Raw genomic sequence first — 24,436 nt, 5'->3', positions numbered from 1 at the left:
CTTTTACTTTCATTTTCAAGATAAAATTTCTTATAATAGGTCCTTTGAACATTACATTTAGACACTTGTTAGCATAATTTTTTTTTGTGTACCTTAGCATGACCTTTTATTCATTAATAAAACACATTAGTTAATTATTAGGTTAGATATCTTTTTGTTGCCTATAAAATGAAGACTTTTTAAGTTTAATGATTTCTAAACTTTAATAGATTTTTTTTAGTACTTATAAATTTTTTGTATGTAGGTTTAGTCCCATCTAAAACAAAATTTGTTTAACTATCCTTAAGTTCTTTTATCTTAAACTTTTAACGATTAAAAAATATCATATTTAATTCAACAAATATCAAAAAAATAAAAATAAAAATTAGTAAATAAATTTTCTATATTCTTCTAAACATGTTCGCGAAAAACTTCTAAGCCCGGTGCCTTTTCTTCTTAATTCCAATTTTTCAGAGGTTTTAATTCTTCAAACCCTCAGATCTTGCTTCTCAGTCTCTAAATCTTCCTTCCTGGTAACCTCTCTCATCTTTCTTCTCTTCAATTCTCCCTAATTCTCACTTTTTTCTTCTTAATCATTTTTTATTTTTTAATGCTTTATTTTCAATTTCTCAGTCTCTGCGTTAAAATTTCTGCTTCTGAAAGTTTTTTTTTTTTTTTTTGCTGCAACACTTAGACTTTTGGTGAGTTGTTCAATTTTTTTTTCATGTTTCTCTATAAATACAGGGGAATAAAGAAGAATCAAGAAATCAATCAATCACTAAGTGAGGGTTCTCTTTCTTCCTCCGCTTTCTCTCACATTCTGCTCTTTTGAATCGCTCAACTTCATCGACGACACTTGAAGTTCAAACACACCAATCATCAACATCAACATGGTAACTACTTTACCTTTCAAAGGCTAACAGTGAATACCATGTTGCGACGAATCAGAAATTTCTCTTTAACAAAATTGAACCACTAGGGTTTATGTTATAGTCACTGTTAATTATTGTTATGTTTGCAATTATCTTAATTTTTTTTTACCTTCTTTTGTTGCAGCTTCCTCTTTCTCTTCTTAAGACTGCACAAGGCCACCCTATGGTAAGTAACAAAAACCTTTTTATTTATTTTACTTTGTGGTTTATAATAATAACTTTTGATTTTTCATTGTTGTTAAATAATGTTTTTTGAACTTGTTGTAACAGTTGGTGGAGCTGAAAAATGGAGAGACATATAATGGGCATTTGGTTAATTGCGATACATGGATGAACATTCATCTCCGAGAAGTTATTTGTACCTCTAAAGTAATGCTCTTTTTTTTAAGTGTTCTTAGTCTTGTCTTTTTAATTTGTTATTGTTGAAAGGCTGGTTTATGAATTTTGATTGAAACTGGGAATGTAGGATGGAGATAGATTTTGGCGGATGCCTGAATGCTACATACGAGGAAATACGATCAAGTACCTTCGAGTTCCTGATGAGGTATGTAATGGTGGTGATTGACAAGCTTTTAGTTATTTATAAAGAGATCAAGGGTCACGTACTATCAGCGTAAATAAGCTGACATCTAATGAGAATTTATTAGTTTGCCACTTCATATCATTAGTTTAAAGATTCAGTTGCAACTTGCAATAGTAGATTGATATGTTGGAATAGTGGATTCTTATTGGATGCACGTGTAAAGTTAGTTTACAATGACAGTGCACTCCCTTTTATGTTATTTAAGAAAATCATTGGTGAATAGGTTGCTAAGAAGGTGAACCTTACCTTGTGATCTATTGGTCATGGGTTTAGTTGGGAAAAACCTTGTGCTTGAGGGTTTAAGCCTCAAGGTTGTGCTCATACTCTTGTCTAGAGCTTCTGCATTGAGATGCCCTTTTAGTGAATCAGATAATTTGTTAAGTGATCTGACTTGTACATAGTTTTGTCAACTAATTTTGCTTTATTGCCTTTGATTTAGGTTATCGACAAAGTTCAGGAAGAAAAGAGCCGTACAGGTACGAAGTATTATTTTGATATCTAGTTTATTTTGAGAGTTCAAGTATGTCATATGTGCGTGTGTGTGATAAATCCTAAATTGACTTGGAATGGGCAAGCTGAGTAAGATATAAAGTGGAAGTACCTGTGAATCTGTCACCTTTAGATTTTGGATTGAAATATGGTGTCAGATCCACCAAAACTACATCTCTGTAGTGTTTTGGATGTCTCATAAGTAACAAACCCAACAAACTTTCTCTGTTGGGTCTAGCACTTAGTCTTTACCTTGATACATGAATATTGGTGTGCTTTTTATAATAAAGATCCATATATAATTTTCTTCTGATTGATTCTGACTTAGGGCACATCTATTTTGTTTATAAATGAGCAAACGATAAATTTATATTTATATTCCCACACAAGTTGAAATGCCATTTTATGCAGTCGTCCAGTTAAATAAAAAATAAAGTTTTCTGATCGATGTCACCTTTTTCAGATCGCAAGCCACCTGGTGTGGGACGTGGTAGGGGTAGAGGTAGGGAGGATGCTGCTGGTGCTGGTGGACGCCAAACAAAAGGCACTGGGCGTGGTTTTGATGATGGTGGGGCTAGAGGAGCCGGAGGCCGAGGCAGGGCTAGCCAAGGTGGAAAGCCTGGAGGAAGCAGAGGTAAATCATAAATGCACTCATCATATGTTTTACCACCTCTATGTGTTTTCTTCTATCTTAAATTATGTTTTTGTTATTATGATACAAAAGACTTAATATTAACTTTTACTTGTTATACTAGATTTATATTCTAATCAAATAAAGAAGCAAATTACAGAATATAAAAAAATAATACATGAGCTAATTGTAAGTAAGAAATAATTTAAGATACTTTGAGAATTTAGATATTATAAGATATTTATCATACGCCCTAATACCTCAAATTCACCATATCATAGTTCAAAGAGTTTCCTGGTATTATATTTTATTTTCATCTAGACTAGATTAGCTCTTGATAAATTAGAAAGTTATTCCGCGTAAAAGGTTATTATTGTTGAAAGAACATCTTACCAATTCTGTAATTTGACGGTTCTAATGTTAAATTTTATTGTTCAACAAATGCATAAAAATTATATAGGCATTTTAATTTTTGAAATGATAGCTTGAAGTTAAAGAATGTATAGTAATCAAATACCTTTTCTTCTTTTGGTAGGTGCTGGGCGGGGTAGAGGATGATCTAAGCAAATGATATGAAGTGTGAACTACTTCCAATGGGCCAGTTTGCTTCTTTGCTCTACTTTCAGAGGCATTTTTGCGCTTGTCTTTATGCGTACCAGCAGCAGACTTCACTGACCGTGTTTCATGTTTCCTTGGATTTTAGCTTTAAAGTATTTTTCTTGTATTTATCTACGGTCTCAAAAATGTTGGTGCTATTATATATTATCCGAGGAAGGACTCTGTCATTGGATCAATTTCTAATACCTTCCAATGGCAAAAGTTTTTTTTTCCCTCTCTTTCCCCGCAGTAAGAAGAGCACCCAACCTTGGTGTATTTGGGATGCTCCTTTAACAATTGTAGATGAAACGTTCGGGGGGTCTTAACATGAACTCATGTCCTAGTAATTTAGACGTTTGTTAGAAATTATCTGTTTTTTTTTTCTTCCTGAAGTTGAATGTTGATTTAAAATGTCTGGAGCAACCATGAATTTGATAAAAGTTGCTAGCAGTTAGCCGTGTATGAATGAAGCTGACACGAATAAGTTATACTGTAAATCAAAATTGTAGTATAAAAAGTCATCTGATAAAAATGTATTACATTAGTTTAGTCGTATCATGGTGACACTAACATAGTTCAAAACTATAAATTTTACATTAGTTATCATACATTACGAAATACCTCATCCGTTTCAAAATACATGTCCAATTTTTGCAATGTGCACTATTCACTTGACTTACTTTGATCATACTTTTTAACTAATGTATAAATACAAATATTAGCATGTAAGATGTTTGATTTGTTTCGACAAATATTTTTAAAATATTAAATTTTAATAATTCTTTACTTTAGATAATTAAAGATATTAACGGTTAAAATTGTGCATATTTTAAAATGGAGGGAGAGTACATCTCTATAATTGTTGGCCTTTCAAATTACTGCACCACTCCCTCAAAAAAAAAATTACTCCACCATATTGAGTAGTGGAGACCCAAAGTTGTTATTTTTCCTTTCTTTCTTTTCATACAGACATATAACTGTTTTATTAACAAAAATTAAAGTGATGTTTAAATCCATGCATATACCATCGATTATATATCCTTTTTTTAATGTAACTCTTATGTCAAATTATATTCAACCCTTAAAAATATAATACAACTATTAGATCTAAAAAACGTAAGTCACTAATTTCATACGACTTTGAACTTGTGTTAGCAGCAAAATTTATAGGAAAATGCAAACGAAAATCATAAGGGCGCAATTTAACAACCTTAAAAAGTAAGCTTTCATGGAAATTAATAAACTCAATGTATTGAAAATTGAACATTTTAAATTTTTTAATAAACATTTTTTAATTATGATTCCTTAAAGAGTGTTCTTATAATACTTGTTAACAAGATCCAAATTTATAAGGATAAAAGTCGTATTTAACTTTGGGAAATGCTAACAAGTGCCCTTAGAATATTTGATAAGAAACCCAAAAAGGAAACTTCATCTTAGAAATGATGTACTCCTCTATTCCAAATTATAAGCAAAAAAACTCAAATCACACTTATTAAGAAAACTACTCCCTCCGTTTCAAAATGAGTGTCGCTTTCGCCAAAAAAAATTGTTTCATAATGAATGTTACTTTCAGCTTCCAATGCAATAATAACTTTTTCTTTTCAATTGTACCCTCCAATTAATATTTTGCACACTACTTCCAAAGTATTACTTTTAAAACTAACCAATAGTTAATAAGGATAATTTGGTAAAATAACCGTTCTCTTTCTTTTAATCATTGCATTTCTTAATATGTGTGTAACCACCTAAAACGACACTCATTTTGAAACGGAGGGTGTAAAACATAAGAATTTAGAGTATAACTTTTTGTGTTTTCTTTGGAATAAGTTTCATAGGAAGATGTAACAACAATTTTCCTTGCAATTTGAAAAGGATGGAGTATTTAACACCTTTAAACTTTTAAAATTGACTTATTTCACTTCGAATTTTTTGAAGGTGAGAAAAACACAAGAAGGGGGGTTGAATTGTGTTTTAGAAAAATTCTTCGTTTCTCCTAAAAACTGAACACACTGATCAGAAGCTAAGTGAGACAGCTTCTGAAGTGATAATCAGAATCTAAATGCAGCGGAATAAAACAGAGAGAGAGAAGAAGAACGACACAAAGCAATTATACTGGTTCCTTCCACAATCCGGAAGTAGTCCAGTCCCCCTTGCACTTCCAAGGAGATTTCACTATGAGTAATATCTGATTACAAATGCTCAAGCACACAAGCAAGAGACTTCCAATGCTCAAGCACACAAGCAAGAGACTTCCTTTGCTCAAGAACACAATCAAGAGACTTCCTGCTCAAGCACAACTGCAAGAGACTTCCTAACTAAACAAAATTACACAGAAAATTGTTTAAGGTTGAACACTTGATATACAATCAGAGGTGCTCACAATACAAATCAGATACAGACTCAATGGACTTAAGAATTTCTAAGATATGACTTTGAGACACAGAAATTCTAAGTGAATGCAGAACAATTTCAGCAGAGGTTTGGTACTTGTGAAAATCTTGTGAGTCTTTCGTTCAGCGTTCTTGCATTACCAATTCTCTAGGTCTTCACTCCTTTATATAGAGGTGTGAAAGAGACGTTGTGAAATTGCCAGCACACCAAAGAGTCGTTGTTGAAGCTTGATCTTTCACCAATGATCTTTTGCCTGATTTGGTTGTTGTCCTATGAAGAACAAATTTGAAATCCATTCCTTATCCAAAGGAACATCTATGCAGGCGAGACCGTATTCTGGAGCTGTTTTCTTGTCTTGAAGTGCAGACACAAAACAGAGTAGTGGAGAACGTGGTTGTACAATTCGTACAAAGTACAATGTCAACGCTTTCGTCCAAATTGCAAACACATGCCTTCAAACACCTTTGAAATGACCGTTGCAAACTCCACTAATCCTTTGTTTGTGTTTTCGAATCCAATAGACAGCTTTTGCATTGATAATTCTTCAATTCTTGATTCTTTGCAAATCCAGTTGATATTCAGCTTCTGGTGAAATGGCTTCTGATGAAGCAGCTTCTGATGATGCAGCTTCTGATGAGATGACTTCTGTAGCTTCTGATGATGCAGCTTCTGATGATGTGACTTCTGGACCTCTTGTCTTCAGGAGCACTATTCTTCAGGAGCAGCTTACTTCAGGAGCGCTATTTCTTCAGGAGCAGCTTGACTTCAGGAGCGCTTTTTCTTCAGGAGCAAGTTGCCTTCAGGAGCGTCCAAGCTTCAAAATTTTGTTGTTTCCATAGCTCTTTATTTGCTCATTCAGAACCAATGATGATGTAACTTTATAATTATGGTCCTGTACACTTGAACAAATATTAGCTAATCCAATTTACAATTTTTAATACCTTGTTATCATCAAAACTCTTTAAGGTTTATTGTTAAACATATTTTGTTCCAACAATCTCCCCCTTTTTGATGATGACAAACAAAAGTATTTAAAATTGATCAATTGTTGTTAATCTAATTAACAAGTTGACTTTGGGGTTCTGAGGTTTGTAAGCTCAGAATCTGAGGTTTGTAAGCTCAAACTCCCCCTGAGTCTGACAGTCTTTAAGGTGAGGTTTGTAAGCTCCCCCTAAGTTCTATCCAGGTTAATTAAATTCATTTTGCGCAATAATTATTATCAGAGCTTAAAAGCAAAATTGAATCATTGAAAGAATTTACTTATAGATAAGAAGAATGGTTCAATTAACTTTACTTGAATTTTGATACTCCTTCGTTCATTAAGCTTATACCAATAAGGTAAAAAGATAGAAGTTTTTCAAAAATTTCAAATGCCATTAATGGGGCTCAGAGCCTTTAAATACTTGTCACATATACTCCCCCTTTTGTCATTATCAAAAAAAATAAAATAAATCTAAGCACAAAAGACAAAAAGATATGAGAAAAACTCAAACGTGAGAGAGTATACTAAGCAATGAACTAAATAAATCAGAGCAAAAATCATGTATATTCAATTGTCAGAAGCAGCTAAACAGTCAGAATCAGTAAGCATTCAGAGGCAAAGAGAATTAAAACAGAATGGTTTCAGAAGCAAGGACTAGGAATTCAAAACAAACAACAAACAAAAAGAAAAACACAAGGGTGTGCAACTAAGTGTTGGTTTGATGTTGTTTCTTCATCTCCTCCATTTCTTCAATCTTCTTCTGCAACAGTTCTTCAAGCTGTTGTTGCCTCTGGAGAAGAGCCTGTTCCCTTTCCTTAGCTTCTTGCTGCTGCTGTGCCATCTGTTTCTTCAGAAGCTTACACAACCTTGCTTCTCTGGTCAAGTAATCCGTTTCTAAGAAGAAAGGCTGGTTTGCCAGGAGCAGTGTAGAACTTCTTACTCTGAGACTCTGATTCAGATGCTCCATTAACTTCCTGACAGAAGCTTCCTTGCTTCTGATGCACTTAGCCCTTAAGCTTTCAATTAGCTCAGTTGCCCGGTTCTGAAGTGATGCCCAGGAGTCTTCATATGCACCTGTGAGATCAATTGTCCTTCTTTGATCCACCAGATTGTGCATCTGACTCAAGATTGTCAGAAGCTCAGAATTGATATATCTAGATTCCAGGATGTTTGTGGGTGGATGTTCAAGGATTTCAAGATCAGAATCACTGATTTCTAAGTCTTGAATAGGGTTAGGAACTGGAATGGTAAGGTGTGTTTGTGTGTTAGAAGATGAGGGCTGGTCAGAATCAATGTGTGTGGTGGAGGTTGAGGCTTGAACATTGACTAGAGAGATGTCAACATCCATGGGAGTTGGTTCAGGAGAGTGTTCAGGTAAAGGTTGAAATTCAGTTTCAGATGGTGGTTGTTGTGGTGAAGTTGTTGTTTGAGTGTTGAGTTGGGGGTCAGTGATGGCTATTGGTGATTGTGGGGGTGTTGTGGGTTTATGTGGTTCAGGTGTTTGTTGATGAGGGTTTTCTGAAACAACATTTTCAGAAGCAGCTGCTTCTGGAGTTGTTTCAGAGGCTTTTTCTGAGGTGGACTCAACATTTTCAGGAGGAATCATGTTGAGAGGTTGAATGTTAAGAGGTTGAGGGTGAAGGCGAAAAATAGTGTCAATGACTCTTTCTCTCTGCTCAGCCAGTTCAGCCAACTTCTCAATAATTATGTGACCAACTGGTTCATAAGTAGTTGACTGAGAGGGCTTATCGTTGGTTTTGGATGATGTTGATTGGCTTTTTACTGGTTTTCGAAATAGTTGAGCTAAGGGTATATCATCATCAGAATCATCAGAATCTGATAATGATGCGGATGCGGAATCTGAAGATATATTAATTACCTTTTCTGGTTCAGGATCAGAATCCTCTTTAGCAGATTCACTGGACACCTGCAACAGTTGCTTGGCTTCTGAAACTACAGACTCTCGTAGCTCAGCAGCAATTTCCAGAACCTTTTCAGCGGCTGCTTTCTTCTCTTGTAACTCTTTTAACTTCAAATCAGAAGCAGCTTGAGCTCTTAAGGTGATATGAGGAAAATCCTTGGTTCTCCTCAAGGCTGGCTTTCTCTTCCTCTTTGGTATAGCAGGTTGATCAAGAGAAATGTCAACACCCATGATCATCCTGGAGTCCATGTCTTCAATGGCTTCTTCAATAGAAGGTACTGATGAACTTCCAATTTTGAGCTTGTCAGCAGCAACTTTTGCCTTTTTAGTAGGTTGTTCAACCTCTAGATATTGCTCTGCAGTCATCTTCCTTTTTGACTTTCTGCCTCTGGCTCGTGGCAGAGCACCACCATACATTTCCTCTGGAATATCTTCCAATCTGATTCTCTCATTGGTTGCCTCAAAATGTTCCTTGATATAGTACAATTGCACTTCAATGGGATCCTTCTTGCAGATGGGTGGAAAGTCCTTCATAAGATCAGACATAACAAGTGATTCACTTAAATCTGTTTGAAGTTTGGTGACTTCACTGATTAGCTTCATATTCAATAGAGTATGAGCATTAATGAATTTTCCAGTTTTTGTGTCAAGTAGCTGATCTGTGAAGCCTTGAGATTGACTGAGACTGTTCAAGATACCTCCTTGATAGAATATCTCTGAGAGGAGTCTTCCATAAGGAACCCAGGGTTTATTCAGTAGCTGACTCTGCTTCAAACACTCTACCAAGTACTTGAACACGTATTTGGGCACATTCACCTTTTCCTTCTTGATGAAGTGCTGGAGAAGGACCTTCTGAGCTAGATTTGGTTTCACACAGTCACCACTTGGAAACAGGGTCTCATTCTGAATCTTCAGAAGCATCTTGGTTTCCATGCTCAATTCAGCATATTTCTTCTCCTTCTCAGAATTGTAAATCACCAAGTTGGCTTGCTTTTTCCAAATGCGTTTTTCAGCAGCATCTGAAAGATCAATTCCAGAGTAGTATCCAGAGGCTGCAGCCTTGAGAACATACTCTATGTGCCATTGTGCAATTCTTATTGGAATACCACAGATGCTGGATCTGATTTCATCTTCAACAAATGGCGCAAGACCCATTTCTTCTCTTGTTTTCCCTTCTAATTCAGGATACATTAGCACCATTTGACTTTCCTCAGATAAGGATGCCGCTTTGTTGTAAAATTTTGCTCTTACCCAGAAGTGTCTAACCAGAGCTTCATATGTTGGTCCATTCAACATTCTGAAATATTCCATGAGTCCTTGCTCTTCATAGTAGCTTCTGATAGAACACCTATGAAAATTCAGAGAATCAAAGTCCACTGGATTCTCTATCTGAACTTGCAAATCCCATTCTTCCAATTTCATGCTTCTTCCTCTGTAGTCATACTCAGGGACCATTCTTGAAGTAGATTCTGAATCTTTTCGTTGCGAGCTTGATGATGCCATTTGATGATTGACGAAGATTTGAAGAAGATGAAGATTTTTAGGGTTCTAAGGTTGAGAGAATGCGCTTACTTCGCAAACGGTTTGAGAGCAAATGTGTTTGTTGTGAGTGAGTAGTGTGTGAATTGACAAAGTGTTAAAAGTAAAACGATTGCAATTCAAAAGAGACAAACAAACATAACATTAATGACAAAATTGGGGGCGCGTGAAAAGTACTTTCAAAGCTTTTAAATCATCATTGCCCTTTTAGTTATACACCAACACATACAGGCCACGTAAGAAGTTCACAGAGTAACTACCAAGTTAGTGGGCCAGAAATTACTTTAAAAAGTAACTCCTAACGTTTCCACTAATCCAACTATTCAGAAGCAACAAATCCAGCTTCTGGACTTCAGATGCTGATGTCATCATCAGAAGCGAGTTTTCCTCAGAACCTCAATAAAGAGCTTCTGATGGACTACTGCTTCTGAACTAACTTCAGAACCTAAAATCCTATTCAGGAGCAAGCAAACATTTAATCAGACACGAAGTGCATGTTCAAATTTTTCTTTATAAAATCAAATCTTTCAACAGTTAAAGGCTTAGTAAATATATCAGCCCATTGATTTTCAGTATCAATGAATTGTATATCTAAAATTCCTTTTTGAACATAATCTCTGATAAAATGGTGTTTGATTTCAATGTGCTTAGCTCTTGAATGCAAAATTGGATTTTTAGACAAACAAATAGCAGCAGTATTATCACAATAAATGGGAATACTGTTAGCAGTTATCTGATAATCTTCCAACTGATGTTTCATCCAAAGTAGTTGTGTACAACAACTTGCAGCTGAAATGTATTCTGCTTCTGCTGTAGACATAGCAATAGTTGTTTGTCTTTTGCTAGCCCAGGATATAAGATTATCACCCAGAAATTGACAATTGCCACTGGTTGATTTTCTTTCAATCCTATCACCAGCATAATCAGCATCACAGAATCCAATTAGCTTATAATCTAAGGATTTCCTATAAAGGAGTCCAAGATTAGTTGTTCCCTTCAAATACCTGAAGATTCTCTTGACAGCAGTCATATGAGATTCTCTAGGATCTGATTGGAATCTTGCACACAAGCATACACTGAATAAAATATCTGGCCTAGATGCAGTGAGGTATAACAAAGAACCAATCATACCTCTATACAGCTTCTGATCTACTTTAGCTCCTTCATCTTCTTTGCTCAGGTTGCACGTAGGATGCATTGGAGTGTTCATCACTTTACAATCTTCAAGTTTGAACTTCTTCAGAAGCTCCTTTGTGTACTTTGATTGATGAACATAGACTCCATCTTTGCATTGATTGATTTGAATGCCAAGGAAGAACTTCAGCTCTCCCATCATGCTCATTTCAAATTCATCCTGCATTAACTCAGAAAATTCCTTGCAAAGAGATGCATTAGTAGAACCAAATATTATATCATCAACATATATCTGCACAACAAGAATATCTTTCCCAAGGGTCCTTCTGAAGAGTGTAGTGTCAACCTGTCCTCTCTTAAAATCATTTTTGATTAAGAAATTACTTAGTCTATCATACCAAGCTCTGGGAGCTTGTTTCAAGCCATATAGTGATTTCTTCAATTTAAAAACATGGTCAGGATATTTAATATCCTCAAATCCAGGAGGTTGCTTAACATACACTTCTTCTTCTATGACACCATTGAGAAATGCACTCTTGACATCCATCTGATATAATATTATGCCATGATTAACTGCATAGGAAAGAAGTAACCTGATTGCTTCCAATCTTGCAACTGGAGCAAACGTTTCAGTGTAATCAATGCCTTCTTGTTGACTATACCCTTGTGCAACAAGTCTGGCTTTGTTTCTTGTTACTTCACCTTGCTCATTCAGCTTGTTTCTGAATACCCATTTTGTTCCAATAATGTTCTTGTGCTGAGGTTTGGGTACCAGATCCCACACATCATTTCTTTGAAATTGATTCAACTCTTCTTGCATAGCTAGGATCCATCCATCATCTGAGAGTGCTTCATCAACTGTTGTAGGTTCAATCATTGAGATTAGTCCAATCATTGACTCTTCTTGTCTGAAATGTGATCTTGTTCTTCTTGGACTATCTTTGTTTCCAATGATTAGCTCCTCAGGATGTGAAGACTTGTGTTTGAATGTGTTTCTGGGAGGATCTTCTTGATGTGAGCCATCTTGTGCTTCATCAGAAGCAGTTTCATCTTGCGCTTCTGATGTGGGTTCAGCTTCTGGACTATCTTCAGACTCAGCTATCTGATCAGGTTCTGGAGTAGCTTCAGGAACCTGTATCTCTGCAAAACTTTCACCCTGCTTTGAAGTTTTATCTTCAAGCTCCTTGTCATCAAATTTAACGTGCATAGATTCTTCAACACAGAGTGTTTCTGAATTATACACTCTGTATGCCTTTGACCTTTCAGAGTAACCTAAAAAGATTCCTCTTTGGGCCTTGGCATCAAATTTCTTTAGGTAGAGCTTGTTGTTCAGAATGTAACAAGTACATCCAAATTGATGAAAGTAAGAGACACTGGGTTTTCTTCCTTTAAAGAGTTCATATGCTGTTTTCTCCAAAATAGGTCTAATATAGATCCTGTTTTGAACATAGCATGCTGTATTCACTGCTTCTGCCCAAAAATGTTTTGGTAAATGGTTTTCATGAATCATGGTTCTGGCCATTTCTTGTAAAGTTCTATTCTTTCTCTCTACAACTCCATTTTGTTGTGGTGTTCTAGGAGAAGAGAATTCATGGAAAATTCCATGTTTTTCACAAAAAGCTTCAAATGGCTCATTTTCAAATTCTCCACCATGATCACTTCTGACTTTCAAAATTTTTGATTCTTTTTCAGATTGAATTTGAGTGCAGAAGCTACTGAATACATCACACGCAACATCTTTACTCTTTATGAATTTCACCCAAGTCCATCTGCTGTAATCATCAACAATGACTAATCCATATCTACTTCCATATAAGGATGCAGTACTCACTGGTCCAAATAAATCAATATGGAGTAATTCTAAAGGTCTTGAGGTTGAGACAATGTCTTTGGTTTTAAAAGATGATTTCACAATTTTCCCTCTCTGACATGCACCACAAAGTGCATCTGAATGATAGTCAATGTCTGGTAGCCCTTTCACAAGTTGTAACTTACTAAGCTTAAAGATTAACCTCCAGTTAGCATGTCCCAACCTTCTGTGCCACATCCATTTCTTATCATTCACTGATAGTAGGCAGATCACCTTCTGATCAGCCAGTTCAGAAAAATTGATTTTATAGACATTGTCAACTCTCTTTCCCTTGAACACAATGGATTTGTCTTTCTTGTTGATTACTGTACAGTTGGGTTTTTCAAAAAGCACATCATAACCATTATCACAAAATTGACTTATGCTCAAAAGGTTATGTTCAAGACCATCTACCAACCATACATTATTAATTGAGGTAGAGGAATTACCAATAGTTCCTGTACCTATGATCCTGCCTGACTGGTTGCCTCCAAATTTCACATTTCCTCCCTCTTTCATTGTTAGGCTGAGGAACATGGACTTGTCTCCTGTCATGTGTCTTGAGCAACCGCTGTCTAGGTACCATGATCTTTGCTTTGGCACTGCTCTTAGACATACCTGCATCATTGACATTTTTAGATTTAGGTACCCATTGTTCTATGGGTCCTGGAAGGTTAGTACTTAAGGCTTTACTCTTCACTTCTTGTACCTTGTGCTGTGAGTTGGGTTGCTTCTGATTAACCATCACCTTAGGTTTTGGTACTTCAGAAGCAGTAACTGTCTTCTTCTGAAACTTAGGCTTCAGAACCCCAGATTTTGGTTTCACCAGACTCTGAGGAATAGGTTCTGATCTTTTCAGGATCCTAACCTTTGAAGTTTTGGAATCAGATTTGATCATAGCCTTTGACTTAGAGTTCTTTGGCTTTGAAGTAATCTTAGCCTTAAAACTGGAAGCTTCAGGTTCTGATTGAACAACAGTTTCCAACTCAGCCCCTTCTGGTACAAAGAATGTTTTCAGACCTTCCTTGATGCATTCACAACAAGACTTTAGATTGGTTTTCTCCAGTTTCACTTCTGGAAAACCAATTCCTCTGCCATTGTTCTTGTAAATGCTATAAATCATAGAAGCCACTCTGCTTCTGTCAATGCCAGATATAATAAAATCTTCAAGAGCAATTTCATGGTTACTTAAAGGTTTTTCATTACACTTTTCTTGTAGCTTCTGACATAAGAACCTGAGCTGATCTTCATATGTTTTACACATGAAGTCAAAGCCCCTCAGTCCTTGTTCAGAAGCTTTCAGATCCAATAAAGTTGATTTTTGCTGTTGTACCAAATCAGCATATTTTTCTTTTAAATCCTTCAACTCATTGGTTCTTACTTCAAAATGTGTAAGAAGTTCTTTAAGTGATTCAACAAGTTCATCTCTGGGAATTTTGGAATATACCTCATTTTCATCTTCTGAGTCTGAATCTGATCCAGCTTCTGAAGTTGCTGTTGCTACCAACCCAACAGCTACCTTTGCATCTTCATCAGCTTCCTCTTTATCAGATCCAGATTCACTACCCAAATCATCCCAGGTTGCCATTAAACTCTGCTTAATCTGCTTCTTGAATTTGCTTGGTTTGAATGTAGACCTCTTTGACTTGTCCTTTGACTTTTCTCTTTGAAGATCAGGGCATTTAGCAATGAAGTGACCTGGCTTCTTACAGTTGAAGCATCCCTTCTGATCTTCTTTCCTTGAGCTTCTGGAGTTACCCCTTCTGGAGAGAAACTTTCTGTTCTTCTTGGCCAGATATTGAAGTCTGTTTGAGAGCATGGCCATTTCTGCAGCATCTGGTTCAGAATCTGAACTTGACTGTTCTTCCTCTTCAGATTCAACCACTTTGAGAGCTTTTGATGACTTGCCTTTGGATGGAAGAGCTATTGATTTACTCTTCTTAGTAGACTCATGTTCATTAAGACTTAACTCATGAACTTTGAGAGAACTAACAAGATCTTCGACACTTAAAGTGTTTAAATCTTTAGCTTCCTCAATGGCAGTCACTTTTGGTCTCCATCTGGCAGGTAAGCTTCTGAGTATCTTGCTTACATGATCAGAAGCAACATAGCTCTTCTTTAGAATTTGTAGACCAGAAACTAAGGTTTGAAACCTTGAGTACATCTCCTCAATAGTTTCATCATCCTTCATTTTGAATAACTCATACTGATGTACAAGCAGGAGAGCCTTTGCTTCTTTGACCTTCTTGCTCCCTTCATAATTTGAACAGAGAGAAGCAAACATAGCTTTAGCAGTGGATTTGTCACTCATCTTCATGTATTCTGCTTTGGGTATGGCAGTGACAAGAGCTCCTCTGATAATATGATGCTTCTTGTAAAGTTTCCTCAGTTCTGGAGTATGTTTCTTTCTATCCACAGCAGCTCCTTCTTCATCAAGGACTAAACCACCAACGCCGTCTTCCAGAATATCCCACAATTCTTCATCTAGGCTCATGATGTAACTGTAAAAATTGGTCTTCCACCAAGAGAACTCTTCAGCATCTCCATTGAACTTTGGAACTTTTCCAACACTTGTTTTCTTACTATCACTATAATCATGTGAGACATTTTTATAGCTAGTGTCACCATCAGGAGGAGGAGTAGTCATGTTTTTCTCAGATCTTTGACTGTTGCACGGTTAAGTGATACACAACAGACCAAGGCTCTAGATACCAATTGAAGGTGAGAAAAACACAAGAAGGGGGGTTGAATTGTGTTTTAGAAAAATTCTTCGTTTCTCCTAAAAACTGAACACACTGATCAGAAGCTAAGTGAGACAGCTTCTGAAGTGATAATCAGAATCTAAATGCAGCGGAATAAAACAGAGAGAGAGAAGAAGAACGACACAAAGCAATTATACTGGTTCCTTCCACAATCCGGAAGTAGTCCAGTCCCCCTTGCACTTCCAAGGAGATTTCACTATGAGTAATATCTGATTACAAATGCTCAAGCACACAAGCAAGAGACTTCCAATGCTCAAGCACACAAGCAAGAGACTTCCTTTGCTCAAGAACACAATCAAGAGACTTCCTGCTCAAGCACAACTGCAAGAGACTTCCTAACTAAACAAAATTACACAGAAAATTGTTTAAGGTTGAACACTTGATATACAATCAGAGGTGCTCACAATACAAATCAGATACAGACTCAATGGACTTAAGAATTTCTAAGATATGACTTTGAGACACAGAAATTCTAAGTGAATGCAGAACAATTTCAGCAGAGGTTTGGTACTTGTGAAAATCTTGTGAGTCTTTCGTTCAGCGTTCTTGCATTACCAATTCTCTAGGTCTTCACTCCTTTATATAGAGGTGTGAAAGAGACGTTGTGAAATTGCCAGCACACCAAAGAGTCGTTGTTGAAGCTTGATCTTTCACCAATGATCTTTTGCCTGATTTGGTTGTTGTCCTATGAAGAACAAATTTGAAATCCATTCCTTATCCAAAGGAACATCTATGCAGGCGAGACCGTATTCTGGAGCTGTTTTCTTGTCTTGAAGTGCAGACACAAAACAGAGTAGTGGAGAACGTGGTTGTACAATTCGTACAAAGTACAATGTCAACGCTTTCGTCCAAATTGCAAACACATGCCTTCAAACACCTTTGAAATGACCGTTGCAAACTCCACTAATCCTTTGTTTGTGTTTTCGAATCCAATAGACAGCTTTTGCATTGATAATTCTTCAATTCTTGATTCTTTGCAAATCCAGTTGATATTCAGCTTCTGGTGAAATGGCTTCTGATGAAGCAGCTTCTGATGATGCAGCTTCTGATGAGATGACTTCTGTAGCTTCTGATGATGCAGCTTCTGATGATGTGACTTCTGGACCTCTTGTCTTCAGGAGCACTATTCTTCAGGAGCAGCTTACTTCAGGAGCGCTATTTCTTCAGGAGCAGCTTGACTTCAGGAGCGCTTTTTCTTCAGGAGCAAGTTGCCTTCAGGAGCGTCCAAGCTTCAAAATTTTGTTGTTTCCATAGCTCTTTATTTGCTCATTCAGAACCAATGATGATGTAACTTTATAATTATGGTCCTGTACACTTGAACAAATATTAGCTAATCCAATTTACAATTTTTAATACCTTGTTATCATCAAAACTCTTTAAGGTTTATTGTTAAACATATTTTGTTCCAACATTTTTCACTTATTTCCATTTTCAACTTCTTAACAAATGCTCTTAGAAAACTTGTTAACGCGACCCTTTAACGTTTAAGAGAAATGCTACAAGTGCTTTTGGAGCATTTATTTAGAAATACAAAAAAGAAACTTTTTATTGAGAATTGTGTGTTCAACCTCGGGACACCATTTTTTTTTTAGAAATTATAAGGATCAAAGTTATTTAATTATGGGAATTTTTATTTTTTTTAGGGAAACTATGGGAAATACTAACAAATATCTTAATTCTGTAAAAAAAAAAAACAAATATCTTAAAGACATTTATTAAAAAATTTAAAATGAAAAATTTACCTTAAAAATTATACATTCAACACATTAAAACAATACTCCCTTCGTCCCTTATTAGATGATCTATTTGACTCTGACACACATACCAATGCATATTTTTTATCTTTAATATCTTTAATTATCTATTTAAAAAAATTATGAAAATTTAATATTTTAAAAATATTCATCGAGACGAATTCAACAACATCTTATATGATATTATTTATCTTTGTATATTAGTATAAAAATACGGTCGAAGTATGTCAGATCAAAAATGTACATTGTTAAACGGGTCATCTAATAAGGGACGGAGGGAGTAGTAAAAAAGTAGTAATTTTTTCAACATAAAATTCTTTCATTAATCATTTTTTATTTTGAAGCCTGGCCTTTAACTTTTTACTTATTCGGGAGCTCAATTAATTGTTTGATGGTGGCATTTAACATGGGAAAGGTTAAAAGTTTCCCACCATGGGAAAGTTAATCTTAACCATTTGATCAAATAAAGAACACACTTTTATGATACACCCACAACACTAGATTTGTTTCCTCGCCATCTTCCACCACTAGTCCACTACTCTCCCCTACATTCTCCTCAACTCTTAGCCTTTTGACGGAAACCATGGACTGTTACCAAAGCTTCTTCCCCTCATGTTGATCTCATTACATCTAACATCCCAAAACAAATTCCTTAAAACATATTTATTGATAGAATTGGCAGCAATTTCCTTTCAAAATCAACAAAATAAAAAACAGAATCATGTAACCAATTTAAATGCAGATCCTTTTTTTTTTTTTTTTGAATAGGAATTTAAATGCAGATCCTAAAATAAATTCCTGGTAAAATTAACAATAAAATCAGAAATCAAATATGAATTTATTTATTTTCTTCCAGAAATCAACTTTCCCCCTTTTCATCAATCTTTACCAGAATACCTATTTAAGGTTTTTTTCTTAATTAGAATGGTTTGAAAAATCTTGTGAACATGGTTTGCATTTTCATGGCTTCTTGTTCAGCTTCCAAAGCCGTGCCTTGCGAACAGAGTTACTGATTTGTCTGTTATGAAAGATAAAAAAAAAAAAAAAAGTTATGAATCGATGTCTGATCTCCCTGGAATCGATGTCTTTGTTTCCTCCAATTTTTTTCCTTTTTAAAAAAAATAAAAATTGTTTGTTGAGGTCATTGTAAACGATACTAAGTTATGAATCTGTTATGGAAGCAAGTCATCTCTTTCTGCCATAGCCGAAGTCTTTGAGGTGGGGGGAGAACAGTGGTGTGGAAACAAATCTAGTGTTGTGGGTGTATGATAAAAGTGTGTTCTTTATTTAATCAAGTGGTTATATTTAACTTTCCCATGGTGGGAAACTTTTATCCTTTCCCATGTTAAATGCCACCTTGTTTGATGGTTTATTCCACCTTTAAAAGGTTCCCTATGCCAGATTATTTAACACCGAAAAATATCTTCGTGGTTTTGATTCCGTTTTAATTTACGAATTTATTATACCCTTGATATTTCAACAACTCTCCAACTCCCTGTGGTGTAGTCAACCCTACCTAAACCAAGTAACTAACCATGGTCAAAGAAGATAACACCTTAGGAATATTGGCAGACAACAGGAACACGAACAACCTCACACGTGAGAAGTCTCTTACACGTGTGAAGTATTTTTACAATTAAAAAGATTTTATAGTTATTTTAAAGAATAAAAAAACTTGACTTTCCGGTGAAGACCGGGTAATGAACAAAATTCATTCTCACAAAAAACCATATCAAATTAACAAAAACCCACACTTGTCCTTACTTACATCTTCGGGCAGCCCGTAATTCCATTTTTACACTTTCTCTCCACTGCCCAAACTACCCGAAACTTCGCTGAGAAATTACGAACCAGTACCTGGGTCTCTTCTCTCTTTCTCTCTCACTCACCTCTGATATTTCTATATTTCGAACCTCAACGTTTCTACGATCACGATCCAACGGTCCAAAATGTATGAAGCTTCTTCTCCCATTTTTCAGAGGTTTTAGTTCTTCAAACCCTCAGATCTTGCTTCCCGGTCTCTAGATCTTCCTTCCTGGTAACCTCTCTCATCTTTCTTCTCTTCAATTCTATTCGTTTCTCACTTTTTTCTTCTTAATTCACTTTTTTTTATGCTTAATTTTCAATCTCTCAGTGTATGCGTTGAAATTTCTGCTTCTGAAAGTTTTTTTCCCTCTTTTTTGCTCAAACACTTCCACTTTTTGTGAGTTGTTTAGCTTATTCATGTTTCACTTTAAAAAGTAAAATTCTAACTCCTCTAAAAAAAAAAAAAGCAAAATTCTAACTGTTGTGTTGTTCTTATGCTTTCCTAATTAGTTTGAATTCTTCGTTGAATAATTTTAGTGAATTTTCATAATTGAGAATATTGTATAATTTATGTATTCTAAGGTTTATGGAGAAATATTAGTTAAAATTAATTTTATTAAAAAAAAACAAAGTAATAATTGGTGTCATGATTTCTGAATCAAGAGCAGCACCTGTCGTGATTTCTGAGATGATCTAACGAACGGTGATGTCGATATCATTTAATTAATTATTAATTAATTATTTACAGGATAATATTCGTTTTGTTGTTTGAGAAGGGACTTGTTTGTTTGTCGTACGAAATGGAAACTGAACAACAGAGTTCGATGATGGACGCCACGCTCCGTTTTGGCGCGTTAACGTACGCCGCAGAAGCTCTTGTAACCATGTTAGCTTCTGCTATTGTCAAAGCCACGCTTTTGGCTCCGGTTAGTACTTTTTTCTTCGTCACTTCACAAACATGTCTTTAAATCTTTAAAGTATAATAAAGAAAAATGAAAAAAAGTGTCAAATTTTTTTACTGCTTTCAACCTTGACTAGATCTAATCTTATCTATATACCATGTACTATCTTTTGATTGAAAGCAATTTGTGTTTTTAGCAACTTCAAAGTTTTATTTTTTTGGTCTAATAGTCTATAATCAATTAGTATGAGGGTTTTCCTTTTGTCTTTATCAACAATATCATATCATGCGCCTAAGCCACGACTAATGCTAATTTGCGCATGTTCACGAGTTATAGGCCATGGTGGCCTGTGCAATTTTTAGGGTAAACGGATATGGTGTGACTGAGAAGGCTTAACTTGAACTTTTTTTGGTTTGGGGTGTGTACTAACGTACGCACCTTTTCTATAAAAAGTAGCCTTTCACTTTTATTCTTTTTTTTTTTTTTTAACGTACGCACCTTTTCTATAAATAATAGCCTTTCACTTTTATTCTTTTTACAAACTTGTTTTTTTAAGGGGAAACTTGCTTTTATTTATCCTTATTCTTATAGAATTAGAATTAAAGTAAAGATCTCGAAACAAAAAATAAAAGTGAAGAATTTTAGAGGAGATTTAAAAAAAAATTTGATACTCCCTCCGTCCTACAATAGATGACCTATTTGAAAATATTCACTATTTTGACCTAATATAATTTGAAGTATTTTTCTACTAATATACAAAGATAAATAATATCATATAAGATTTCGTTGGATTCGTATAGATGAATATTTTCAAAATATCAAATTTTTATAATTTTTTCTAATAGTTAAAATTGTGCATTGATATATGTGACAAAATCAACTGTATCATTTAATATGAGACGGAGGGAGTTTGTTTAATGGGTCTTGTTAACGAGTGCCACTGGACACTCTTAGCATCCCAGATTTATTAATTTTTCTTTTAAAAAGTAAAATATTACTCCATCCGTTTCAAAATGAGTGTCGTTTTAGGTGTTTACACACATATTAAAAAATGCAATGATTAAAAGAAAGAGAATGATTATTTTATCAAATTATCCTTATTAACTATTGGTTAGTTTTAAAAGTAATACTTTGGTAGCAGTGTGCAGAGTATTAATTGGAGGGTACAATTGAAAAGAAAATGTTATTATTGTATTAGAAACTGATAGTGACGTTCATTTTAAAACAATTTTTTTTTGCTAAAGCGACACTCATTTTGTAACGGATGGAGTACAATTTTTAATGCATTTAATGCATAACTTTTCATTAAAAACTTACCTTTTAAAATGCTTAAAAAGTGCCGAGAGTTTCTCGTTAACTTTTCCCATGTTATGTTTAATTCTTTCGACTAGAATTGATTCCAACTTGTTAACTTTTTTTCATTTCCCTTTATTTTTGAGGGAAATGTTAACTTGTGCCCTTAATGCACAAGTTAATGAATCAAATATAAATTGTTTATTGGAATGTGTAAATTTCATTTAATCTTTAACTTTTTAATGAATTGAATGCACACAATTTTAGAGAATATTTCCTATTTTGGTTTTCTTAACATGTGTCCTAAAGGCACAAGTTAACACCACCCTATTTTTTACTATCAATATATAAAATGATTTTTTGTCACTCGGACGGAACATAGTAAAGGTGTGTTGGGTATAAAATACTACTCCATCCGGTCTCAAATATAAGAAAATATTCCTTTTTTAGATTCATTGAATAATTAATGTATCTGCTTTACAATGTAGTCCAGATACATTAACTACTCAATGAACCTAAAAAAGGAATATTTTCTTATATTTGAGACCGGAAGGAGTATTATTTATCTTTGTATATTAGTATAAAAATAAACAAATAAAAGTGAAGGTAAAAGTAAAAGTGAAAAGAAGCGGATTCGTGGATTATTCGGTTTGGATATGCCATTGAGCGTAAAGCACGTACCTCTAACGCGTGTCGTTTTGATGGGTGTGGGGCACACTATTAAGCTATGTCGGTCAACTTGTGTGAACTTTTTTTAGAGGACTTGGTAAATATAAAAAAAAAAAATAAACAAATAAATATTGGTAAAACGAATAGTTTTTTTAAAGGTAACATGGATAACGTTTTTTATACCCATGTTGATGAAGAATTTGTGTGTCTAAGACGAGCATTTCATCTTCACAAAATTAACTGCTTGGCTAATTATTAGGCACCTATTTGTCATTTATTTCTCACTTTCTGATTCACTACGTGGAAAATTTGAATGCTTATTTAAAAGTGCATAGTATGTTCTAAAATACAAGTTCTATTTTAAAAAATAATTGTCCCTAAGGGCAAGTCTTTTTCCAAATAACTACATTTTTTTATAGCTATGTCTAATTAATTGTACCACTATTTTTTTTTTTTTGAAGCAACCACTAATTTGTTTTGTAATTCTTGAGTTGGCTATAATTAATATTACTTGTTTTTAACTTAAAATACTGGCTTAATCGTAATTTGAAATTATCTATACACAATATTAACACACTGAACATACTACATTAACTATACTATGGCTTATTTATGGATACAGTTATTCTTTGAAAACATTCTTCGAGGGTGTTGCAACTTTTTGTTTTAATTACTAAACATCTTAAACACTTGCTGTTCCTCTGTATTACTATCCGCTTTGTTTGTTTCACTTAAATGCATAAATGTGTATATAAGTTTTTATTTTTTTTATTTTTTTATTTTTATTTTTATGATATGTATATAAATTTTTTGGGAAATGTTAACTTGTGCCCTTAAGGCACAAGTTAATGAATCAAAAGTAGAAATTGTTTATTGGAATATGTGAATTTCATTTAATCTTTTAACTTTTTAATAAATTGAATGCACACAATTTTAGAGAATATTTCCTATTTTGGTTTTCTTAACATGTGCCCTAAGGGCACAAGTTAACACCACCCAAATTTTTTTCATAACATTATTAAATGGGTGTAGGAACTCTATGCTTTAATGTTAACCGACATGCCTATAACCAAAGGAGAGAGTAAAACCCAAAGTCAAGACAAGCAACATGATGCTGAAGGAGAAGATGGCAATGATGAAGAAGACGAAGAAGATGACGATGGAGATGGTGCATTTGGAGAAGGGGAAGATGAATTGTCATCTGAAGATGGAGCTGGATACGGCAACAATTCCAACAACAAGAGCAACTCAAAGAAAGCTCCTGAAGGTGGTGCTGGTGGGGCAGATGAAAATGGAGAAGAGGAAGATGATGAAGACGGTGATGACCAAGACGAGGATGACGATGAGGACGAGGATGACGACGATGAGGAAGAGGGTGGAGAAGAGGACGAGGAGGAAGGTGTTGATGAAGAAGACAATGAAGAGGAAGAGGAGGATGAAGATGAGGAAGCTTTGCAGCCACCAAAGAAAAGGAAGAAGTGAATTTAGCTTAGTGAAGCCTCGTATTTGTATTGTTGTGTTCAGATTTGGCTTCTAACTCCATGTTGTTTTTTCAGTACTAAACTTATGTGTTTTTATTTACTTTATAAGGAGGCCTATGTAGGACATGTTTTAATTGATATCTGTGTTTATCATTGCGTAATTAGAATGCTACATTTTACTGGGCAGACAGTCTTATATTTTCAAGAGAAAAATCACGATCCTAGTTTTAAACTCGACTATTCCCCCTTCACTTACCACTGTTTCCGTTGATATTTGATATTCCAATTTCTACTAGAAGGGAAAAAAGGAGAGGTCCTACATCTAGAACGGAGCATCCTCTTCTTCTAGCTGTTGGTATTGGTAGTACTACGTATTTGCATACTATGAAGCACCAATACATTGGTGTCGTTCCATATCCGTTGGATACTCATGGATGCTTTTAACCTGAAGCATCGGTCTTTCTTAACGAACAATTGGCTTCTGAAACAATTAGCTTCCGAGACAAATTTGCAAATACTATCACCAGCTTAAAATGTCTCGAGACCTTTATGGTGAATCCATAGTGGAGACTTGTGCATAAACGTGAGTGGTTTTTTTTATCAATGGCAACGTGAGTAGTTTTTAAGGATTAAGACTGAAGTGATAATAGTTTGTTAGATAATTTTTTTACCTGAAGTGATAATATATTTCTGTAAAAAATAATATTAAAATATTATTGATGTTAAAGTAAATATATAA

At 34.8% G+C, this 24,436-nt stretch overlaps 2 protein-coding genes across 3 annotated transcripts; both read left to right on the top strand.

Annotated features, from left to right (window-relative positions):
* Positions 1-415: 415 nt before the first annotated feature.
* On the top strand, positions 416-3,577 carry LOC146933746 (sm-like protein LSM4). Its single transcript, XM_085705514.1, has 8 exons — positions 416-512; positions 724-872; positions 1,036-1,077; positions 1,182-1,280; positions 1,378-1,455; positions 1,934-1,970; positions 2,447-2,617; positions 3,150-3,577. Exons 2-8 carry the CDS (start codon positions 870-872, stop codon positions 3,170-3,172), a joined length of 453 nt encoding a protein of 150 aa, XP_085561640.1. The 5' UTR covers positions 416-512; positions 724-869; the 3' UTR covers positions 3,173-3,577.
* Positions 416-23,883, top strand: LOC146933745 (uncharacterized). Of its 2 annotated transcripts, none has more exons than XM_085705513.1 (3): positions 416-512; positions 20,101-20,278; positions 23,249-23,883. In XM_085705513.1, the coding sequence occupies exons 2-3, from the start codon at positions 20,153-20,155 to the stop codon at positions 23,696-23,698; spliced, it is 576 nt and encodes a 191-aa protein (XP_085561639.1). In that variant the 5' UTR covers positions 416-512; positions 20,101-20,152; the 3' UTR covers positions 23,699-23,883. The 2 variants fall into 2 exon arrangements, with proteins under 2 accessions (XP_085561639.1, XP_085561638.1); XM_085705512.1 differs by lacking the exon at positions 416-512 and adding an exon at positions 19,430-19,584.
* Positions 23,884-24,436: the final 553 nt, after the last annotated feature.

Source organism: Medicago sativa, chromosome 4 (assembly GCF_051527215.1).
Source record: "Medicago sativa cultivar Bolivia chromosome 4, Bolivia_mono, whole genome shotgun sequence".
In the NCBI taxonomy this organism is placed as follows: Eukaryota; Viridiplantae; Streptophyta; class Magnoliopsida; order Fabales; family Fabaceae; genus Medicago; species Medicago sativa.
This window is presented reverse-complemented; position numbering and strand designations above follow the sequence as displayed.